This window comes from Delphinapterus leucas, chromosome 4 (assembly GCF_059928025.1).
Source record: "Delphinapterus leucas isolate spDelLeu-1000000601 "Yukka" chromosome 4, BTC_Dleu_Yukka2, whole genome shotgun sequence".
Classification (NCBI taxonomy): domain Eukaryota; kingdom Metazoa; phylum Chordata; class Mammalia; order Artiodactyla; family Monodontidae; genus Delphinapterus; species Delphinapterus leucas.
This window is the reverse complement of record NC_143132.1, coordinates 68,433,986-68,455,175: the sequence shown is the minus strand read 5'-3', so window position 1 is coordinate 68,455,175 and position 21,190 is coordinate 68,433,986. Positions and strand designations below refer to the sequence as shown.

The 21,190-nt window shown below is 41.0% G+C and overlaps 1 protein-coding gene across 1 annotated transcript in view; it reads right to left on the bottom strand.

Annotated features, from left to right (window-relative positions):
- Positions 1-2,256: 2,256 nt before the first annotated feature.
- SLC49A4 (solute carrier family 49 member 4) overlaps positions 2,257-21,190 on the bottom strand; it is a 99,014-nt gene continuing 80,080 nt past the window's right edge. Inside the window, exons 8-9 of the mRNA XM_022567154.3 lie at positions 20,914-21,096; positions 2,257-13,612 (exon numbers count right to left, since the gene is read on the bottom strand). Coding sequence (XP_022422862.2) covers positions 13,497-13,612; positions 20,914-21,096 — 299 coding nt within the window. The 3' untranslated portion in view covers positions 2,257-13,496. The remainder of the gene's footprint in view (positions 13,613-20,913; positions 21,097-21,190) is intronic.

The following is a 21,190-nucleotide window of genomic DNA, read 5'->3' as shown; positions in this document are numbered from 1 at the left end:
TTTCTAAGAAAATAATCAGAGAGTAGAAGGAGGATAAATATACAACAATGTATTCTGCAGAAACAGCCTTAATGTCCAACAATAAAATTAAATACTTCAAATTATAAAAGTTTCCCTTGTCATGGGAAAATGTCCGTGATATGTTAAGGATATAAAACAAAAATACAGTTTTGATCTGTTCTATACTAAAAACATTTATAGCAAGATGTAAAGAAAGCATTATAGTTTTCTGTATTTCAAAAATGAAGACTTTGGAAACTTCAAGAAGAGAACAGGACTATTTGATAACTAGTCCAGGAAGGTTAAGAAAAACTTTCCTCCAAAAGGTTAACGGATGTTCATGATTCCAAGTTTTTCCAAGAACAGGCTCCCCACTACTTAACCTGGGATGTGCTTGCTTTGAAACTACAAAAATAAGTGCTTTCACATTTTTGTGATGACTCTGGACCTACCTTCAGAGCTTTTGCTGCTTGTTCTTTTGTTTTAAATGCCACAAAGGCAAATCCCTTTGGATCGCCAGTAGACTTATAATGTGGTGTGCTTATATAAACATTGCCACGTTTCCCAAATACTGTCTCAATCCAGCTGTGATCAACATTTTTGGGAATTAACTTCTATGATAAATTAGAAAGTTATTAATCCTTACATATTTAATACTATTGCCTTACTCAGAAGGTCAATACGTTTTTAACTTGAATATTAATTTTTTTAAAATGAAGACTTTGGGAGGGATGTAAGAGGGAAGAAAAGGAAGAAGGCCAATAACGCTTATCAGGCAACCAGAATGTGCCAGGTCTGTTAGGTTCATCACTTTATCCCATCATCACAAAATGTATAAGTATCCCCCTCCTTTATTTTAGCTCTATTTTTTAATGGATGAGAACACAGGATCTCCAGAAGTGCTGAAAGAATTCCCAAGTCTCAGGGCTTGTCGGTGGAGGAGCAGGATTTGGCCCAGCCTGTCCTGCTCCCGAACTCATGTTTTTTTTCCCACCACATCTCGCTGCCCAAATGCTCAAGGAGCTTTGGCTCCATTCCTACTGCCATTTGGAGTTTGATTAAAAACAAAATGCGGACCACGTCATCACAAGTGCTTTCAATACACATTTATTGCAAAACCACAGCACAGTAACTATAATGTCAACATAACCATATTTCCAAACTGAGCAGGAAATCACCATTCTCATGTGCACTCTCCCAGGAAGTGGGGGCTGACACGGAGGCTCCATACTGTGAATAATGACTAGAAGCCCCATTCTGAACTAGGAGTTCTAAACCATTAAACATTTAATTACCACTTTGGCAAAGCAATGCACATTACCATTTCTAAAATGTAACAGCACAGAGATTTTAAATGCATCTTTATTTTTCAGAATCTTCAGTATTCACAATGTGTAAAATGAAGCAGAGTTTTAAATAAAATGCTATGCCAAAACACATTTCCTTAAAAAGACCTGATGGAAAGGAAGGAAAACCGCACATGAATAATATTTATCAGTGCTTACAGTTGACATTAACTGTAGTTTGAAAAGAATAAAAATACTCAAGACTTCAACATTTCCTTACAAAAGTATACTTGGCCATAAAATAAAAATCTATAAAACCCCAAATACTACAAAAGTAAAATGCAAAAAAAAATCTTTTTATTAAAATGTAATATCATATTTACATGGTAAGAATTATTTTAAAATGCACAGAACACTCAGAAGCTGTGATGAGTGTCGGAGGGGAATTTATCACACGCACTCATGTTTTGACAGTTGCATAGACCCACCAGGTCACAGAGCTGGGCCAGCAGATATGCACATCCCCTGGCATCAAGGCTCAGTGTGGGCAGATTTTAAGCCCCCTCCCTGCACCTGTCTATTTTTGCACCATGTCTCCTGCTGGGAGAAGAATGTCTGCCCAGGTACATGGGGTGTCGCGGGAGGAGGAGCACCTGCTGTCAGTGAGCCTGTATGTCACCTGGATCTTAGTGTTGCTATTTAAAAGCCAGGTTCTGGAGCTGGGAGGAATCTCAAGAGATCATCTGGTCTATCCTTAGTCCTCTGGGACGGTCCTGGACCGTTCCCTTATTTACAGCCCCAGAGGCAGGGAAGCTGCTGCAGCCTGCTGGAGTACTCTTTCACTCTGGCAGTCAGAACTTCTTGTGCTCAACTGCAGCAGTTTCAGCTAAAAAGCATCCCCAGAGTGGACCGGATCCCAACAGGCAGGGACTCTGTTCTTCTGCAGACTGAAAAGGAGTCAGGGGCTTCAGTGCAGCCTCGGACTGGGAGGAGGGGACAGGGAGGGCATGAATTGCAATGAGACTCGCCGCCAAGGGGAGGCCCAAGGCTGAGGGAAGGGCCGCCTCCAGGAAACCCAGGGAATGCGAGAGCCTGTATGGCACACTAGGACCCCAGTGTGGATCACGGCGGCCATGGACTATTGCAGGCTCCCGCGTCAGCAGCTACCTCTGCTCTGCTTCTGCAGCCATCCTGCCTCTACTGCCTTCCACCTGATCCCCCGGCCTCTGCTTGCTCTCCTTTTCTGTCATGTGGTGCAGAGCCATGAAAGCCAGAGAACTATAAATGGAGTAAAATCAGACCAACACACTGTGGCTTGAGATCAGAGGGAGAACAAGAAAGCTCTTGGGCTTTCAGATAGTGATTTTGTTTGCAAGGACTTTCCGGTTTGCTTCTAGGAGTGTGACTGAGAGGGTGAAGGCAGATGGAAAAGTCTGAATGGAGTAAGACATGGTGACTTGACTTGGCTCTAAAATCCACTTGGACTGCCCAAGATTTCTTTGCATCCAAGAACTGGTATGAAAAGAAATGACTCGGGCAGAGTGTATGAAATGCAATAGGGTACTGAAGGCATAAGAGGCGGCGGATGTCTAGATTCCCACTGCTTTCGTGGAGCAGAACGGGAACCTCCGCTCCGCCAGACAGGGCTTCCGCGAGGGCGGTTCCCAGATGGCTGGCTCCCCTTCTAGTGTCTCCACCCGCACTGGGGTGTGAGGTCCCCATCTCCAAGCTCTACAACAGTTCCTCTGCCCTGATTTGTTGTCTCCCCATTTTTGGACCACCTCTCTCCTGCCTCCATTCTTTAAAAGCAAGAACTTCTAAGTGCAGAGCGGGGGTGGCTCTGGAACAGATGACAGGGTAGGTTGTAGAATCTCCATCCCTCGAGAGCTGAAAAAGCAGTTGGCCAGACACAGCACAGGCAGGATGTGCTCGGAGGCGGGAGGCTGGGCCAGATGACTCTGAGAACAAGCCAGTTTTGGGGTTCTGTTTTCCAGAATCTGCTTCCACCACAACTCCCTGCCTCCAAACCTCCTTCTCCACTTTCACTCAGCAGACATATCAACAAACGCCTGTAGCCTGGCTTCTATCTCGCTGACTCCTTCAGTGGGGTCTCCATGCTTACATGGCCCCAGCTCCCACTTGCTAGAAGGCTTTTCCCTCTGCCTAATCCCATGTCTGGACACTAGCAGATCTAAACTCTCTGGAAGCTTGTTAGCTTTCCCTAAAACTTTTCCACTTCTTTTCAAGCCATCAAAACAGATTTCTCTGCCTGACACTTCAAAAGCCATCCAGACGCATTTTTTACTCTATGAAGGTTACACGTAACTATAAAAACGGATTAGGGACAAGCATGGATTTCTAACGGCCCAAGAAAGCAGGATTTAGAGCGTATTTTTCCAAACAGAGTACGATCCCATAGACAGTCATAGAAATAAGCTACAAAGCTTCCAACAGCTTTTGGGGGTGTTGCTAGGTTTGAATTACAGTTGTTATGAATGGACTTATCAGAATATGAATCTCTCTGAGGGTCAGGATGCTGTCTTCTTTGTTTCTGCATCTTCAGAGCCTAGCCCTGTGCTCAGCATGCAGCCGGAGCCCAAAATATACTGGCTGAATTATGAGATCCAGCTTCCTCCATCCCAGCTCTTCTCTCTTTTTAAAAAAATATGATCTGCCTCTCTCAGCATTTAATAGTGGTTAGGATGAAATCCCTGCCTGGCTTTATTTTAGAATGTTCTATTATATTCGAATTGTATTATAAAGTACTCAGAAGCAAAAAGATCACAGTCTGCTATAAGATAAAAGAAGCAATTTTGTAAGAAAAAATTTAAAGTTTAAAAAAACATGAAATAAATTTCAGGACCTAGGTAACAAAGAATTTACTGGTAAAGGAATACCGATAAAAGAGTGAATAGGTAAGGGAATCAGTAGCTGGTTCATTAGAGTAGCCTTTTGCCCAATTAGATGGAAGGACAATTATAGGCAACAGAATGCAGCATGGAGTTGCCAGTGCCTGGGGATCTATATTAACCTTGAGTAAAAAAGACAACAAACGTGAAGGGGCTTCTGTGTTCTGAGATAAGAGGGTGAAATGTCAGGTCTAAGCTCTCAATCAATGTCTTTTTCCCTGAAAAGGACAAGGGTAACTGCGTTTCTATGGGACACGGAATGAGGATTCTGGGGCGCAGACTAAAAGGACAGTGGGGTCATGGAGGGGGACAGCTCCATTGGAGACATTTACATCATTTACTGATTTTCTCCTCAATAAGTTATTGATCAGGAAGAGCAGTGTAATGTGAATTAGTGAGTTCAGGGAAGGAATGAGAGAAAAGGACCACCCCAGCACAGCCCTCCATTTTAGCAGGATTCCAGTGGGCAGCCCCGTTCTGCCTATAGCAGGAGGGGTGGGATCAGGCACCTGCCCTGACTTCTTCCAGGCCGCTCCTCCGAGTTACAGACCTTCCTTGACCTTATATGCCTGTAAGTCAAGGAAGCGATTTTGTTTGGGACTTGTAGATGCAATCTAGTAGGATGGGGGCAGAATTTTCCTAATACTTGATTTTCATAAGCCTCCAAAAGATTTATTTCCGGTGAAGAGGGAAGTAAATTTGGAGGTGGGGACATTGGCAGTAAATAAACCCATCTGCAGAACTAAAACCTGCCCTTTTGAGCATCTTTAGGTTTCTGCAAAGGCTTAGAAGGCCAGGACTGCGATAGCGGTGCCTCAAGTGTGGCTTAGATTTACTCACAGGTGGACACAGCTGAAGGGCTCCCATAGAGTCTCCTGCCCCCAAAGCAGCCCTTCTCTCTCTGATGGGCTGATGTCCCAAGTTCTATCACTAGAAACCCTTTCTGTTGGTGTTTAGTCTTTGTTCTCTGTTAAAATTCAAATTCCTTTTAGAAAGGAAATGCACAAGGCCTTATGTGTATCTTGGCGTGTTTGTAATTAAGTCTTGTCTTCAGAGGAAGCTGGAGGTGCCAACAATCTTCCCAACTTCCTAAAGGAATACTAACCCACTCCCCAGCCATGGGATGATGGGAAGGCTTGGGATTCCTCATGTGAAAATTGATTCACTGCTCCCAGACAGATACAGGTTCTGCCTATGGTGGAAATTCCAATGGAACAGAATACCTTCCCTTGAAATCAGTTATGGTTAATAATGGTACAAGAAAAAAAAATTGGGTTCCTGCTATGCATAATTATTTGGGAAACTCTCATTATTCCTTTTTCTAGCTAGTTCAGGAGAGTATTTGTTTTTTTTTTAATCTGTCTAAAATGTCCTGAAGGGTAGAAACATCTTTTGTTTTTCTGATTCTCCTTCACAGGCACACACTGCACACATGTAATTACTCTGTATATAGAATGAATAAAAGCGTGAATGAAGGAATAGTGGATATGTCGGTGGCCTGAGAGTTTCCATAACTGCCTGGCACCTATAATGCATGACTAATGGGGCCTTCCTTGTAGAAGCTCCTTGCTTGTTTGAAAGATAATGTGTAACTGGAAGGACCAGTGGAAAGGTATTGCACTTGTGTTGTTTTCTACTTTCTGTCTGGTGTGTGACCAAATAAGTGTATATTAGATGCTATAAAACTCTTCAGCAAAAAGGAACATCCACTTGACCCTTCTATTTTGGAGGAAGCCAGGGTCCAGAGAGAACAGGTGACTTTTCCAAAGCCCCAAGGTGCTCAGCAGCTGCCCTGGAGAGAGAAACTGAAACCCAGGCCTCCTGACTCTCAGGCTGGACTTTTGGTTCATTTCTCTGACAGCTTTTGTGCCCATGTTATAATTTCAGTGAAGCCTTGTTTCCTAACACCTGGGTACAGATCACACATGACCTACTAGATCTCTCTTCTCACTCTATAAAAGATATATGCACAGCTCTACTGGCAGAATCTGGCCATTAGAGACAACACTGTTACAGAGCAACTTAACAATTCTTCGGTGCTGTAACTCTAGAAATATCAGTTCGGTGGTGTAACGCTAGAAATATCAGTTCAAGGATCAGCTTTACCATCTGATCCAACAGTTTGATTTCTACAGGTGCCAAGTTGCTGCTGACTCGCGATGAATCAAACCAAACCAAAGGATGGGTTTCTGGTTTGTCCTGACTCCAGTGAGCAAATGCAGTACTCTGACCTGGCTCCCAGGATGCTATCTCAACAGCAGATGACAGATTTTCTCGTATCACATTTGATAAATTTAATAAATGCTGCAATTCATATATAAGGTCCTTTGGGGAAACAAACAGTACCTATAGCTTATCTTCTAGCACAGGCAATGAAGAAGCCATTTCTTCTTGTTGCTGAATGTGTGTGTGGTGGAAGAGTCTGTGTGTTCACGTGTAGGGACTCACAGGAGGAGGGCTACTGCACAAACAGGTGCATGTACATCAGTCATTTCCTAATATTTAAATAGAATGGACCTGAATTTCTGAACTGGAAGAGACCTTAGGGAATATCTTTGTTCACTCCTTCATTTTAGAATTGTGGGTAAATGAGAAATGAAGGGACTTGGTCAGGGTCAAACAGCTGAAGACACCAGGCCTGGCCACGAGCTGGGCCCTGGGGCTCCTAGGCTAGGGCTCTTTTTCTGTCCTCTCTAGTCTAGTTCATGAAGAAACTGGCCAGCTCTCTTCGATAATATGGGCAACTCAGACAATGTGGGTTTCACACAGCTTGCTTCCAAGCATAGTCAGAAATAAATAGGAAGATACAACCAGAAAGGGGAAAGCCTGATGGGAAAGATGGCAGGAAAGAAAGAAGTGACCAAACAAAGCTAAGTTCTTGTCCTACTACAGTTCATCAATTTTACTGGTAGCTTGAAAGTTAGAACAGCTAAGGAAGGTGACCAGGAAAATAGTTAAGGATTACCAGAATCTTCATTAGCTATTATTTTTTTTTTTATAAATGGGATGGCATAGGGCTTCCCTGGTGGCGCAGTGGTTGAGAGTCTGCCTGCCGATGCAGGGGACGCGAGTTCGTGCCCCGGTCCGGGAAGATCCCACATGCCGCGGAGCGGCTGGGCCCGTGAGCCATGGCCGCTGAGCCTGCGCGTCTGGAGCCTGTGCTCCACAACGGGAGAGACCACAACAGTGAGAGGCCCGCGTACCGCAAAAAAAAAAAAAAAAAAAAGGGATGGCATAAGCTGTCTTTCTCGACTTTCTGCTTTCTACAGTATGGCGTGCCTCTGCTCAGATGGACAGCCAAGAAAACCCTGTCAAAACCCGTTTGGATTTTGGGGGTGGATCATTCATTTTCTTCTCTCACGGGGCATGAACCTTAGTTGGCAGCGTTAAAAACTGTCTATATTTCCAATAAGAAAACCAATATTGCATATTGAAGTTCACCTTTAAACTTCAGAATATGATAGAGCTTGATGGCACATAACCAGGTCTGTAAAATGTCTCCATTAACCACTGCTACGTTTGATACAGATTTGTCTTGGAGAAAAATAAGGAGCTCAGAAACTCCTGCCCAAGTGTTAATGCCAACATGGTCTTAAGAAATAGTTCCTGAGATCACTTGATTTTAAATCCTGTTTTTATACTTGATGTAGGTAAATGCATAGAAAATTTTCTGAAAGGACACATAGGGATTATCTCTGAAAAGGAGAATGGATCAACCAGCATATGTTTGGAGGTAGACTTCACTTTATATTTCTGTACTGGTATTTTATAATGGGTATACACTCACGTGTTTTAATTTTCAAAAATTTGAAAGAAATTTTACTTAAATTATTTCTGGTTAACACACTGATCACTTATGGAAAGAATGCTGGTGTAGGAGTCGAGTGGTCTGCTAAAACTGAGCTGTCATTTAACCTGAAATCTTCTCTATTTACTTATTTGTAAAATGGGGTGTTGGATTAAATCCTCATCTCTGATTCTACAATTCTTTCAGGTAAATGGGAAGAAAGCCAATTTGAACTAGAGGAAGTCTAAATTAAATTGTAGTCTAAAAAAGTATCATTTTCTAACATTAAGGTAAATCAAAAGTGCCTCCAATTCATTCTTGCCATTTTGATCAAGACTGCAGAAGCCTCACTTGTAAACTAGAAGAGCCTGGTGGAACCCCAAGAGTGCTGTGCTGTAGGGCTGATCTTCTGGCATCCCTTCTGGAGCCCCAAGCCTCGCAATGTACCAAATGTAGCATGTTTAGAGCTAAAATGGTTTGATGTGTTTTTAGCATTTTTCCAAGGTTGCTGAAATGAATTTCATGTTTTGTTTCATTTTTTAGCTGTTTTTAAAAAATTAATTCTCCCTTGTTGAATGAACAGAACACCTAGGGTGGGGCAGCTTTTTGCTCTCTTTTTGAGTGTTGTTGGCTGAGATGGAAGGCTATTGTCTGAGGCCTACCAGGTTCCGAGACACAAGAGAAAGACTACACAAGGCAAGTTAGTCCACATTCTAAAAGTACAACAAATAGGGACTCCCCCGGTGGTCCAGTGGTTAAGACTCCGCACTTCCAACGTGCAGGGGGTGCGGGTTTGATCCCTGGTCGGGGAACTAAGATCCCGCATGCCGCCTGGCCAATAAATAAATAAACAAAAGGCATTAAAAAAAATAAAAAATAAAAGTACAAGAAATAATAACACAAGAAACTTGTTAGAGACTTTTGTAATTCCCTTCCCATTTCAGGGGAATATTCTAACTTATACGACTTGGCTGTGAGAATAACTGTTAAATCTTTCTGGAGTGCCTGGATTTGCTTATGTTCTGCTCATGCTAGCATCCTGTTCATGAGAGGGCAGCCTGGGTGTATGGCTTTACTACTAGGCAGGAAGGAGACTGTGTTTTTGGCCCTGGAGCTTAGGGAGGCGTTGAGGGTAAAGAAGCCTATGCCAGGAAGTCGGCTCAAGGAAGCAGAGACCAGGATGGAACAGAGGGCAGATTCATGCCAGTGTTCAGAAAGCTGAGGTACGGGGCAGTGAGGACAAGCGAAGAACCTCAGGAAACTTCAGGTGAAACAAGGGGCTGATGTTTCAGTCCTGACCAAGAGCAAACTAAAATTATTTATAAAAAGAGAAGTGGGGCTTCCCTGGTGGCACAGTGGTTGAGAGTCTGCCTGCCGATGCAGGGGATGCGGGTTCGTGCCCCGGTCCGGGAAGATCCCACACGCAGCAGAGCGGCTAGGCCCGTGAGCCATGGCCGCTGAGCCTGCGCGTCCGGAGCCTGTGCTCCGCAACGGGAGAGGCCACAACAGTGAGAGGCCCGCGTACTGCAAAAAAAAAGAAGTGGTTCGGGGAGAGATTTAGGGCATGTCATTGCCTGTACTCTCTGCCCACAGCCTCTATCGTTCCCATCCCCTGGCCAGAGGTGACACCCTCAAGAGTCTCTTAAGGGCCTTGGTATTAGTTCCTAGAGGTCATCTCCTAAGTTTGAGGTTCCAACTGAACCAGGAAGACACCTGAAAGGACATGAGTGCTCAGGATGGCCAAGATGTCTGCTTACTGAGCAGACACTCACCACTATTGAGCACAGACTACCCAATGGATGCTGTTAAAAGAGCACCTAAAACTTTCCCTGTCAAGTTTTGTTCTTCTGGGTTGGTCCAGCACTCTCCCCCGTCAGTATTGTTTTTATTTCCCAACAGATTAGCAAACTGTTGACAGTATGGAAATAAGCTTTATCTCGCTCTTTTCTGTATGATTATAATCATACAAATTAAAGTGGAATTCTATTTTTCCTACATTTATGAAATAGGTCTGATGAAATTTCCTCATAGTTTTTTATATATTTTTTTTAATAGGACACTTTCTTCATGTCACAGCTTTTGCACTTGCTTGATAATATGGTATAATCACAGTAATTCCTGTACTTATTGTTTCTGGGACAAATGTGGAATTAATGTGATTTTTAACATTAAGTTAAAACATCTACTATGCACTTGAATTTGATCTTGAGTTTAAAGTGAAGCTTGTACTTATGCAAACAGCAAGATGAATGCCTAGATTTTAGTAAAAATAGTAAAAAGAAAAAAGAATTAAAAGATGAGTAGATGAGAATTTAATCCCCTCAATTTAAAATCTCTTCTCTTGAATCCCTCATTAGAAAGGCAAGCTGTAAACATTCTCAATAATTAAACATGAATGTATGATCTATGATAAAACATGGCCCTTAGGCCATATATGCTTAAATATACAAAATAGTGCTTGACTCCCTCTTGTTATTTTATTAGCTCTACCCTCCAGTGAAATGCATTTGTGTATGTAATTATCTGTTCTATATCTCCACCAGGGACCATGTTAAGAAATGCTTCTTCCCATAAACTGTGAAATATTCACTGATAAGCCACAGGGAACTTACACTATAACATGTCCTTACCAATTAATAATGCTGTTGACTTGGTTTATGAGGACTGAATTATTCATCAGAAACTTTTCAGATCGCGTCACTCACTGCAAGCTAAGACTTAGAGATGTTAGAGCACCAACGGGATAGCGATGAAGAAAAAAAGACGGATTTTACTTAGAAATCAAGCAATCACCTAATTTTAACAGTATCTTGCTCTTAAGCCCCATCGTTTTTGAACATGAAAGAGTATTCACGAACACCCCAAAATGTCCAAATTAAGCTGCAATTCTCTGAGGTAGAGAAAAAAAGACTGCTTTGGGAGTCAGAAGATGTGGGTTTTAGTTAGTTTTACTTTTGTCATCAACTAGGATTGTGACCTTTGGCAAGATCCTTTACCTCTCTGGGGCTGTTCCTATAAATTCTAAAATGAGTGCTTGGATTAGCAGAGGGTTAAGATTTTTTTCAATTATAAAATTCATTAGGACTCTTTAATGTTTGTTTATAAAGTGCAAAGATTATGGCTGGTCTCTTGATGCATGTGAGAAATACAAAAGTAAAAAAAAAAATTATGAAATATACAGGTAAGTAAATAGTGTGTAATCCTCCCCCTCCCCCTAGAAGATTTTGGTTCTCTTTCTATCAGGTTTGGTACATGAAATCTTGATCATTTAAAACAGCTGCAGCTTGTGATCAGAACCATTATCCGCTGGAGGGGTTAAGCGGATGTAAATGAGACAAACGGACACCTCTCATCTCATCTCATCTCACGTATGCTAAAAACAGTGGTTGGTGCCTGGTACAACGCAAGAATTTAAAATCACTACCCATCTGGTCTGTCTTTGAACTAATCAGTCATTTAGGTAATATTTTTTAATGTTATTTTTCACTATGTGTTAAAAGTAGAATTAACCATAATTAAAATGCTCTGTATGAGAAGTCTTACAGCAAAATTTTATATAGGAGTGTCCTCAAACACAACAGTTCTGACTAAAACCAAATGCATAATAATTCTTCCCTCACCTTTCCAGATTGATTCTAAACAGGAAGGGGTGGTGGTTATTTTAGCACCTGGGTCATGGACTATTGATACCTGGACTGGCTGGCTTTCAATTATCCTTAAGAATTCTGCTTTGCTTTCCTTTTATTTTTATTTGAGAAGAACGACAGAGTTAACAGGAACTAAGCCTAGCTTTCGCAGGTTTTCTTCTTCCCTTTAGCAAGTTCCTCAGTTCTTTCAGTTCTGGCTGCTAAGTTATTAGCAGGGTGGTTATAAAGGGGGATGGTCTAAAGGTGACTGAAGACAGATGTTTAAGTTGAGGGTTTTCTTACTTTCCAGGTTGCACAATTTCGGATCTTAGAAGGCCTGACGGTAATAGCATCCTCCTCTAGGACCGAGGTTAGTAAAAGCATAGCCTTCAACTTACCAAGGGGGAAAGGAGGGGTATCTGGGACTGTGTGTGATGGTGTGTGCGAATGTGGTGGAGATGAGTCAATTAAGTGCTGACCAGGTCCCCTTAACCATACTTCACCACCTTGGCTAATAGAAGGGGCTGCCTTACACTCTGCTGTCCAGAAGAAGACAAATAAAATATATATTTAGCTGACAATGAAGATACAATTTCAAGTGAGTCAAAAAGGAGAGAGGGGGTTGGAGGAAGCTGAGAACAATGAATATAAAACATCATTCTTGACTTTTTGAGAACGTGTTTGATTTTCCAGCATGAGGGGAATTATGTAAATCTGAATAGTGGTACTATCATAACCCCACCAGAGCATATTTTATGTCATAGTGAAATACACGTCTGAGAGCTGTCCAGTGGGTATTGTTTTTGAAAAAGCTGTCATCCACAGAAGGAAGGCAGGTATCAGCAAAATACTGCCCTCTCAAATATACACTCTATATAGAACTGAATATTTTATAACCTGAATTGAGATACAAGAAAGTAATTCAGAAATCACTCAACAGATCTGAAAGTTTCAATGCTATAAATTGTTATTTTCAAACAAGGGTCATTTAATAAAATGCAACCTCGGTAAGCAACAGCTGGTGCTGGATTTTCCATCCCATGCCACCACATATATATCTGCCCGAAGACACAGGATGTTCTATGGGATCTGTCATTTCACTTTTAACAAAGTGCTAAATCGGAACAAAATTACATTTTTCATACAGCATTTAATGCGACTGTATTAAACATTTAGTCACATTTAATATAATCATTTAAGAGCCTAGCAGATGAAACTGTATTTCACAGAAACAAGGATAAGTTAAGATCGAGACACAAAGTATGTGCCCTGCGGTCACTGGAAAGCACTTGATCACCAGAATTAAGGTGGCCAAAGGTTTCCGATCTAATTAAAAATAAGGAGTCATATAAGAAATGGCTTTATTAGAAAAAAATGTAGTGTACAGGTGGCTAATATCTATCATTGATACACCTCTTGGCTATTTTATAATTAAAATCTGATATAGGGTTTAAACTTCTTTAGAAGTTAGTGGCATTTCTTCCTTTTCCGATATGTGGCTTAGGGAAGGAGTTATCTTCATGTAATAGACACCCTTTATTTCTTTTCATAGTTACAATTAATCAGTAGTTTAGCACTGGCACAAAACATAGAGGGAATTACCTAGGTAGTGCTTTCTGTGTAAGACATCACACTTCTAACCCCAGACTCAGGCACACGTATGCCATTGATACAGTTTTTAAATACACCATTATCACTCAAGTTCCACATTATTATTACCTAGCAGTAATTAAATTAATGTGATCATCTGTAACCTAACAAAACCTCTGAATGAAGTTTCTCTCTTCTCCTTTTTTTTTTTCCTGTTAGATGTGCAATTCCAAGCAAATGTGCAGTATGCAGTATTGATTTCCAGTCTCTTTTTAAAAACTCCTTCAAGTCTGTGCTATTAAACTGAGACAACCACATCAAGATAGAGTCTGTCATAGGATTCCCTGAAGCACAGAATAAGGAGGAGACTGAGCAAACACGACCCGGGAAGGCACCAGTTGAACCAAGACAACTCTGTAAGACAAAAACATGCAGTTGTAAGCATTCATGTGTCACCAGCAGAACACCACCTGTATGCTGGGAGCAACCTGCTTTGCATTCAAAAGCACTTATAATAAATGCACCCTGGGAGGCCTGAAAACCAGCTTTCAGTAAACAGTGACAAATGTGCAGTCTAAGTGATGCATGTAATATGTTACAGGGCTTTCCTGTGGAATATTTTTAATCAGTATTGTTAATGACTTTTCATCAATTTAACCCAACTTGACTTTGGTGGCCAAAAAAAAAAAAATCTATTACTTCAAAGAAAGAAATATCAATCACCTTTAAATGTTAGTTTGTTTTTAAAGTGCCCCCTATCACCATGACTCTTGTCCTTGTTTAGAAATATCTGATGGATTAGAAAGACAAACAACAAAATCACCTGAATTTTGAGATAACACTTTTAAATTTTTTTGGAAAGAAATATCTAATTCTCAACAAAAAATCAAGTAGTAATCACTGTAAAACAGGGTAGAAAATACATACATACACACACACATATATATATATATATATATATATATATATATATAAAATAAGTAAAATGTAAAAACTGAATCCTAAATTCTACTCTCAGAGAAACTACTGTGAATACTTTGGTTTCTTTCTAGTCTTTTTTTCCTACTAACATAACGGTTATGTATGACGCTAATTACCAGAAGATTTACAGGAATCATCGAAACAGGCAATTCAAATAATGTTGTTTTTTAATTTAATGGAACTGAGAATGTGCTTCTTCAAAAATGCTCATTCACGAATTCAGGACTCTCCAACAGGCCAATCCTGGGCCTCTTGCTACCCAAACACACATGCTTGCCCTGCCGACTGTTATGTCTCTAGCTGCTTCCTCTGGCTCCGGGGGCCTTGGAGCCAGGCATCTGTTCAGCTTCCTTCTATCCCAACCCTCTGTCAGACTTGAGGCTTCCATGCAGAAGTGAGCAGCTTCTTGGCATAAAGGGGCTGGCTGGGGGGGGGGGGGCGGATAACTTCTCTAGTTTAATATCCATTTAGCAATTTCAATGAAAAAATAAAAACACAACAAAAAATGAAGGAAACAGTTTCCCTGGTACATTTTTACCTCTGGGCACTGCTATAAGTTTATGTTTTCCCTCTGTGCTTCTACAGAATGCTAATACTGCCTTAATCTTCAAAAATCATCCTAAAGATTTCTATGCTGCTGCTTTAGATTAATCCATAATTCATATGGCTAAAAGAGCAATTTATGCTCAGGAACGGAAATCAGAAAACCAACCAGTAAGAAAAGGTGCTGAAGTACCTTTTTTTCCTATAATATGTTCGCAAAAGCAGCCTCCCTAACCTCTCAATTTCTACATTTTCAAAGTCAGACATGCTATTCTATAGCACAGAACAAAGATGTATATTTCAATGGTATTTTCATGCAAAGCTGTTTTCTGTCCTTTACTTGGATTGACTAGAATCTAAACACTCAGAAACGCTGTGATCTCTGGGATCTTGTCTTTATTCTAATATTCCCTGAAATGACGCACCAAGCATTTTCTGCTTTTATATTAACCATAAAGCCTCTGGATTTCTGATGATAATTTTGACAAGCAAAAAGAAGCAGTGAAAAAATACGAAAAGAAAAAGTAGTGAAATAGAGATAACAGCATACTGTTCATACTAAAACTGAGCATTTTTTACTTAAAGGTCGCATTTTAAGCAATAGCTAAAAGAAAGTATGGCACTTGAAGTCTACAACAAAGATGTTCCCTAAACTTTAGAGACTATTTCACAGGGAGCTAGAGCAACACACATGCAGCAACAATCAACTTGTCCTAGCTCTCCTTAAACCTAGAAATTAGTCAAATATTGCCAAAGCAGACCTTTATTTCATCAGAATTGTAAAACGATTCCTTCTACCTGGGTTCAGATGAAATCTCTAACAATAACTCAAAATTGCTCTTTAGTGTCATGGTTTGTTGGTTGCTTGTTTTTCACTATTGTGCCTCTCCCTGAGAAGTCAAATCCACCCTTCACTAAGTTCACCTGGCTTAACCAACTATCAGTGTTCTTTGAAATTTTTGCCTTTTTAGAGAGAAAAAGGTCAGGGATGGAAATCTCTGCATGTCCCCACTGAAAACCATTCACATAAACCACACCTAAGGGGCTCTAATGTGCAGGAAATGGCTTGCTTAAAAGTTCAGTCTGGGGGCTTCCCTGGTGGCGCAGTGGTTGAGAGTCCGCCTGCCGATGCAGGGGACACGGGTTCGTGCCCCGGTCCGGGAAGATCCCACATGCCGCGGAGCGGCTGGGCCCGTGAGCCATGGCCGCTGAGCCTGCGCGTCCGGAGCCTGTGCTCCGCAACGGGAGAGGCCACAACGGTGAGAGGCCCGCGTACCGCAAAAAAAAAAAAAAAAAAAAAAAAAGTTCAGTCTGACTTGGCAGAGCAAAGTTGGCTGTGGTCCTTTGGAGCCCAGTGCCATGACATAATTAAACCAACAGAGTCCTTACCCATCGAAATTTTCTTTTGTATCTTTTAAAGTGAGCACAGCTTTCCAACATTCCTTCCCTTTGCCTTTCACTAGAGGAACTATAAATCCATACTGCAAGCCCCCATGACTTGCCTCTACATTTCTGCTGGCTCTCTGTCATCTCCTGTGCTGCAGCCTGAGGACTCTGCCAATTTCCAGTGAGGCAGGTGCTATAGTTTACTCAGAGCTCTGTACCAAATGGTGAGGCTCTGCTGGGGCTGAACTAATTACGATGAAGTACCATTCTACTCTTCACGTCATCTTTCCCTGCAGTGATGTCACACTTTTGGCTTCAAGTACTTGTCTGGTTCCAGACACTATCTTCCAGAACCAACCTTCTAGTTTCTTTGGTGATTTAACCCAAAGTATGGTAATTTAACAAAATTGTCTCCATTCTCTCTCAAGAGAAGCCAGCTGACACCACAATTTCACAGTGTGATGCCCTGCTCCCTTCCCTCCAGGTTAATTATCCGATAGCTCTGACCAGCACATTGCATTATTTTGCTTCTTAGATAGAAAATTACTTCTCACTAGTCCACATCTGTTGAACCTGTTCTCCTGGTAACCACTAGACAATACCTCCCTCCTCAGCCCACAATGCAGCCTCAAATTCATGGTTGGCTACTTCAAAATGAAAGGACTGAGGTAAAACCTTTAATGTTTTTAGCCAAAGCTTGCTGCAAACCTTCTAGAAAAACAAGAACAACAAAAAATAACAGCCAATACAAACTACAAAACAAGCTACAAACTGTAAAATAGAACATTAGAATGCATTTCAGAGCATATAAAGCATACAACGGCATTTCCAAATTGATTTTGTATGGGAAGTTATTAGAATAAAACATCACTGTGCTGTCTGAAATACTCGCTGAGATTCACAAAGCAAACATTATAGGAAGCAACTCAGTTTTGCAAATATGCTTATATTAAGGAGCAAGTAACTTTTTTTCAAAGTGACCTTAAAAAACCCAAGTCAGAAAAACTCCAAGAAATCTTTGACATGGTCCAGGTTCCCAAAGCAGAGTCAACACAGGACATGGGAAACTCTGTGACCCAGGGCTCTAAATAGGCCAGTGGCGTTGGTATAGAAGCCTGTGTGACATTCGCCATCAATGATGGCAATGGCCATAATCAACAAGCAAATCACCAGTGGAGCCTATCTTGCCAGGCAAGGCACTCTAATGTGGTCATTTTGGGGTTAGTCCGTACAGCCCTGAAAAGCCACATCTGATGTAGTCATCTACCAGATAGCACATGGTGGGAAACCAAAAACTCTAGTCAGGAAGTTTAGTACTTCCTTGAGAAGTGACCTAAAAAACCGCCTATCTGGGGCTTCCCTGGTGGCACAGTGGTTGAGAGTCCACCTGCCAATGCAGAGGACACAGGTTCGTGCCCCGGTCCGGGAGGATCCCACATGCCACGGAGCGGCTAGGCCCGCGAGCCATGGCCACTGAGCCTGCACATCCGGAGCCTGTGCTCCGGCAATGGGAGAGGCCACAACAGTGAGAGGCCCGCGTACCACGCAAAAAAAAAAAAAAAAAAAAAAAAAAATCCTATCTTTATGATGATTAAAAATCAAGCCCTCCAATCATGTCACTAATAGTTGAATTCTGACACATAACTAACTTCTGGGTGAGTTTTTCAAGTTTAAAATGACTGAATTATGACATTCAAACACTGGCTCTAATGGAAGGGAATTCATTATATAAAATGTTTAGCAGACCAGGCTGCGGAACTAAAAATTTAGGAAATAATTTTATACAGTTTTCAGATTTGTAATTCAGGTATCATCATACCTCAGCTATAAGGCATGTGGACTTTTGCTGTGGGACTTTTGGGGCGAGATCAACTAATTATAAGTGAAAGAATCTCAACAGAGTTTTCATAGTTCTAGGAACTTTTTAGCCTTAGAGAGTTATGGGGTATGTTTGTGTGTATTCATTATACGCCTGACAAATAAGCACATAAAAGCATCTCTTTAAAATAGAAGCCTAGATGTTTAAATTCCTATCATCCCCAGCTAATTATCCAGAAGAAAACAAAACATTTGGTGAGTGCCAGCTGTGCCCTGGTCTAAGCTCTTTTGCATTCATCTTCTCATTAACTCTAAAATGTCAAAACACACTGAGGTTCTTTTTGTCCTGAAAACCATCCTGTTCGATTAAGATTAATTTTTAAGTTTTATTTTTCACAACACTCACGGAGTTTAGGCAGAAACCTTTAACATCTACATAGATGTGTATAAGAACATATGATCAGAAACCAACCGAGAAGAGGGAAGCTTTCTCCCCCCAGCTAGATAAATCCTTGATTGTATCAGTGAGATAGAAATTAGCAGAAATGGTGCTGTTTCTTCCACTGCCTGTGCCAAAGAACCAAAAATGTCTGCTTGTATCTGGTCACTATAAATCTGCAAAATGAGGAGTGAGCACTGGCTGATGTACAGACACCAGTCTCTGTTGAACAAACTGGAAGCTGCACACTCAAGACCCAGGAGAGTGATAGAGACACTGCTTGCTGGGCACAATGGTAGGAGTGCACTGGGCTCCTCCACAGTCAGACAGCACAGGGGTAGTTCCTGCTTTAAACTGACCAATAAATACATGTTTGTTATATTCTATAGACCACGTGCAAGAGGTCTATTAGGGGATAACATGATCTGGCATCTACTGTTGTTGTTTTTAAATGCTGGGAAGACAAAACAATTTCCATCCAACAGGAGAAACCATGCTCAGACGGGCTGCAAGGACCATTCAGCCCACCTGTCTCCATGAGCTGGAAAACCGTTTCTACAACTCTAAGGGCAACAGCCATCTCTGATACTTTACCAGGCAAAAAAAGAGAGGCACTGAGCCGCCTAGTTTCAACTATGACACAGCTGAAGTGGGTTAAAGCTGATAATGTAATAACTGTTAGGTGATTCTGTTTAGAAAACTAATTGAAGGCAAAGACCCTATACCTGGTGATGGCATTTTCCCTAATGGAAACACGTTTCCAGGAGGACAGTGAAGAGTGGTCTGACTTTATTAATATCACCTGCCTTCGAAAATGTCACTCTCTTTCATAGGATAAACCAAACGTATATCAGGTTTAGCAGAGTTGAAACCTTCTTTACCTGTATTACTGATGGACAGAAATGATCTAGTTTGTTGTTAATTATATTACGAAATTAATATATCATTTGGACACTCTTTGCTGTTAGGTGAAAGTGCTATGTCAAAAGCTGTCCAAAACCCAGGGAAATTCTGTTTCATCAGCTTTGAACATTTCAAAAATTTTTTTTTTCCAGTCAAGGTGGTTATCATGGCTACTACTGCAATTATAAGCCTGTCAGAATTCCTAGAAACAATTAGGTCTCTTGGAGTGTCACATTTTAGAGCATTTCTTACATTTAAGTATTATAAATTAGATTCTTCCATGTACAAATTATCCAAATTTACTGTATCTGATGAGTAGTTAAGAAAACAGCAACCAGAAAAAAAAAGTAGTAATATTCAATTATTTAAGACAAGGAAATAAAATGGGATATAAACCTAGTAGAAATTAATTAAAGGTTTATATTTAAGACTCACAAGTATAAAATTTAAAAACTCTAGATGTATAAAATAAGTATAAATCCTTATTTTAACATGCAAAAAAGAAGTCTAGATAATTGTGCCCCAATTTTCTAAAATAGTGAGACAGAATTTGGACCACGGAAAAGAGAATATCAGAGAAAACCAAACAACTGCAAAACAGAGCCACTACAAACCCGCAGACCTCAACACCAGTGGGGCCTGCCTTCAATATGCCCAGCGAGCTTTCCAGCTGTCCCTGCAGCGTCTCCTCCCACCCCCTCAAAAGCTATTTTAAAGTTTCATTCTCTCCTTAAGCCCCTTCTCCACTACCTTCCCACCAACTCTTCATAGATGAACTGGCTTCTAAGCCAAAAGTTGGTGCCATCAAGAAGGAGCTCCCTCAACAATGTGCTCAGCACAGGCCTCTGCTTCTATGCCACACACACTGCCTTATCTCCACCTTCTTTCGTCCAAGGCTAACTCCTCTACTTGGGTTCAGGAACCCAACCCTTCTTCCTTTGTAAGGACGACCCCCTTCTTTAAAGCTGTACCCCTGGGTTCTAACTGCAACCTTCTTTTCACTCTATACCTGCACTGACCAATTTGGTAGCCACATGTAGCAATTTAAATGTAAACAAATTAATCAAAATGAAATAAAATGAAAAGTCCAGTTCCCTAGCTGCATTAGCTTCATGGGCTAGTGGCTACTGTGCTGGACAGCATAGATAAAGAGCACCTCTGTTATCATAAAATGTTCCATTGGACAGAGCTGTCCTATACAGGCGATCCACTCTTTGGGTGATCTCTCATTCATCTGCAAAGCTTTAAACTACATATATAGGCCTGACCTTAATTTCTACCTAATGTTAAGACAACAGAGTTGAAGTATTTCTTTTAAAAGCAAGGTATCAGTGGTTCTCAATGAGAACCAGCATATTAGAATCAGCTGGTTGGCTTTTAAAAGTAGAAATGCTGCCACCCCCCACCCCAAGTTAATTAAATCAGAAACTTTGGTGGTGGGGGGCAGTGAGGATGCATTCCATTCCATCAGGCTGGATGCCTTTCAAGAAAAGCAACAGAAGATATTTTCTTTTCTTCGCATGTGAAAGCTCAAATAAAGTAATTTGCCTTAGTGGGAATTCTCCATATAAATCCCCTATACATCTGTGCCACAAACCTCTCTCCTAACACATTTAGATAGTAAATAAAAAGTCAAATTTCTTACCTGTGTGATAAAATGTGAGAAAAAACAAAAGTACTCCCATGAACATATTACTTAAAAAAGTGACAACTCCACAAGTAATTCCTTCTGGAACTGGGTAGACAGTTTCCACAAAAAGCTCAAAAAATATAGGTATACTGCTATTCAGGAACACTCCCAGGAGAATACAGGAGGCATACAATGTCACTAAAATAAAAACACAAACATTTTAGTTTCATAAGAGCAGCAGTGAGTCACATCAGATGGATATTCTGGGTGTTGTCTTTCATGAGTATCAACT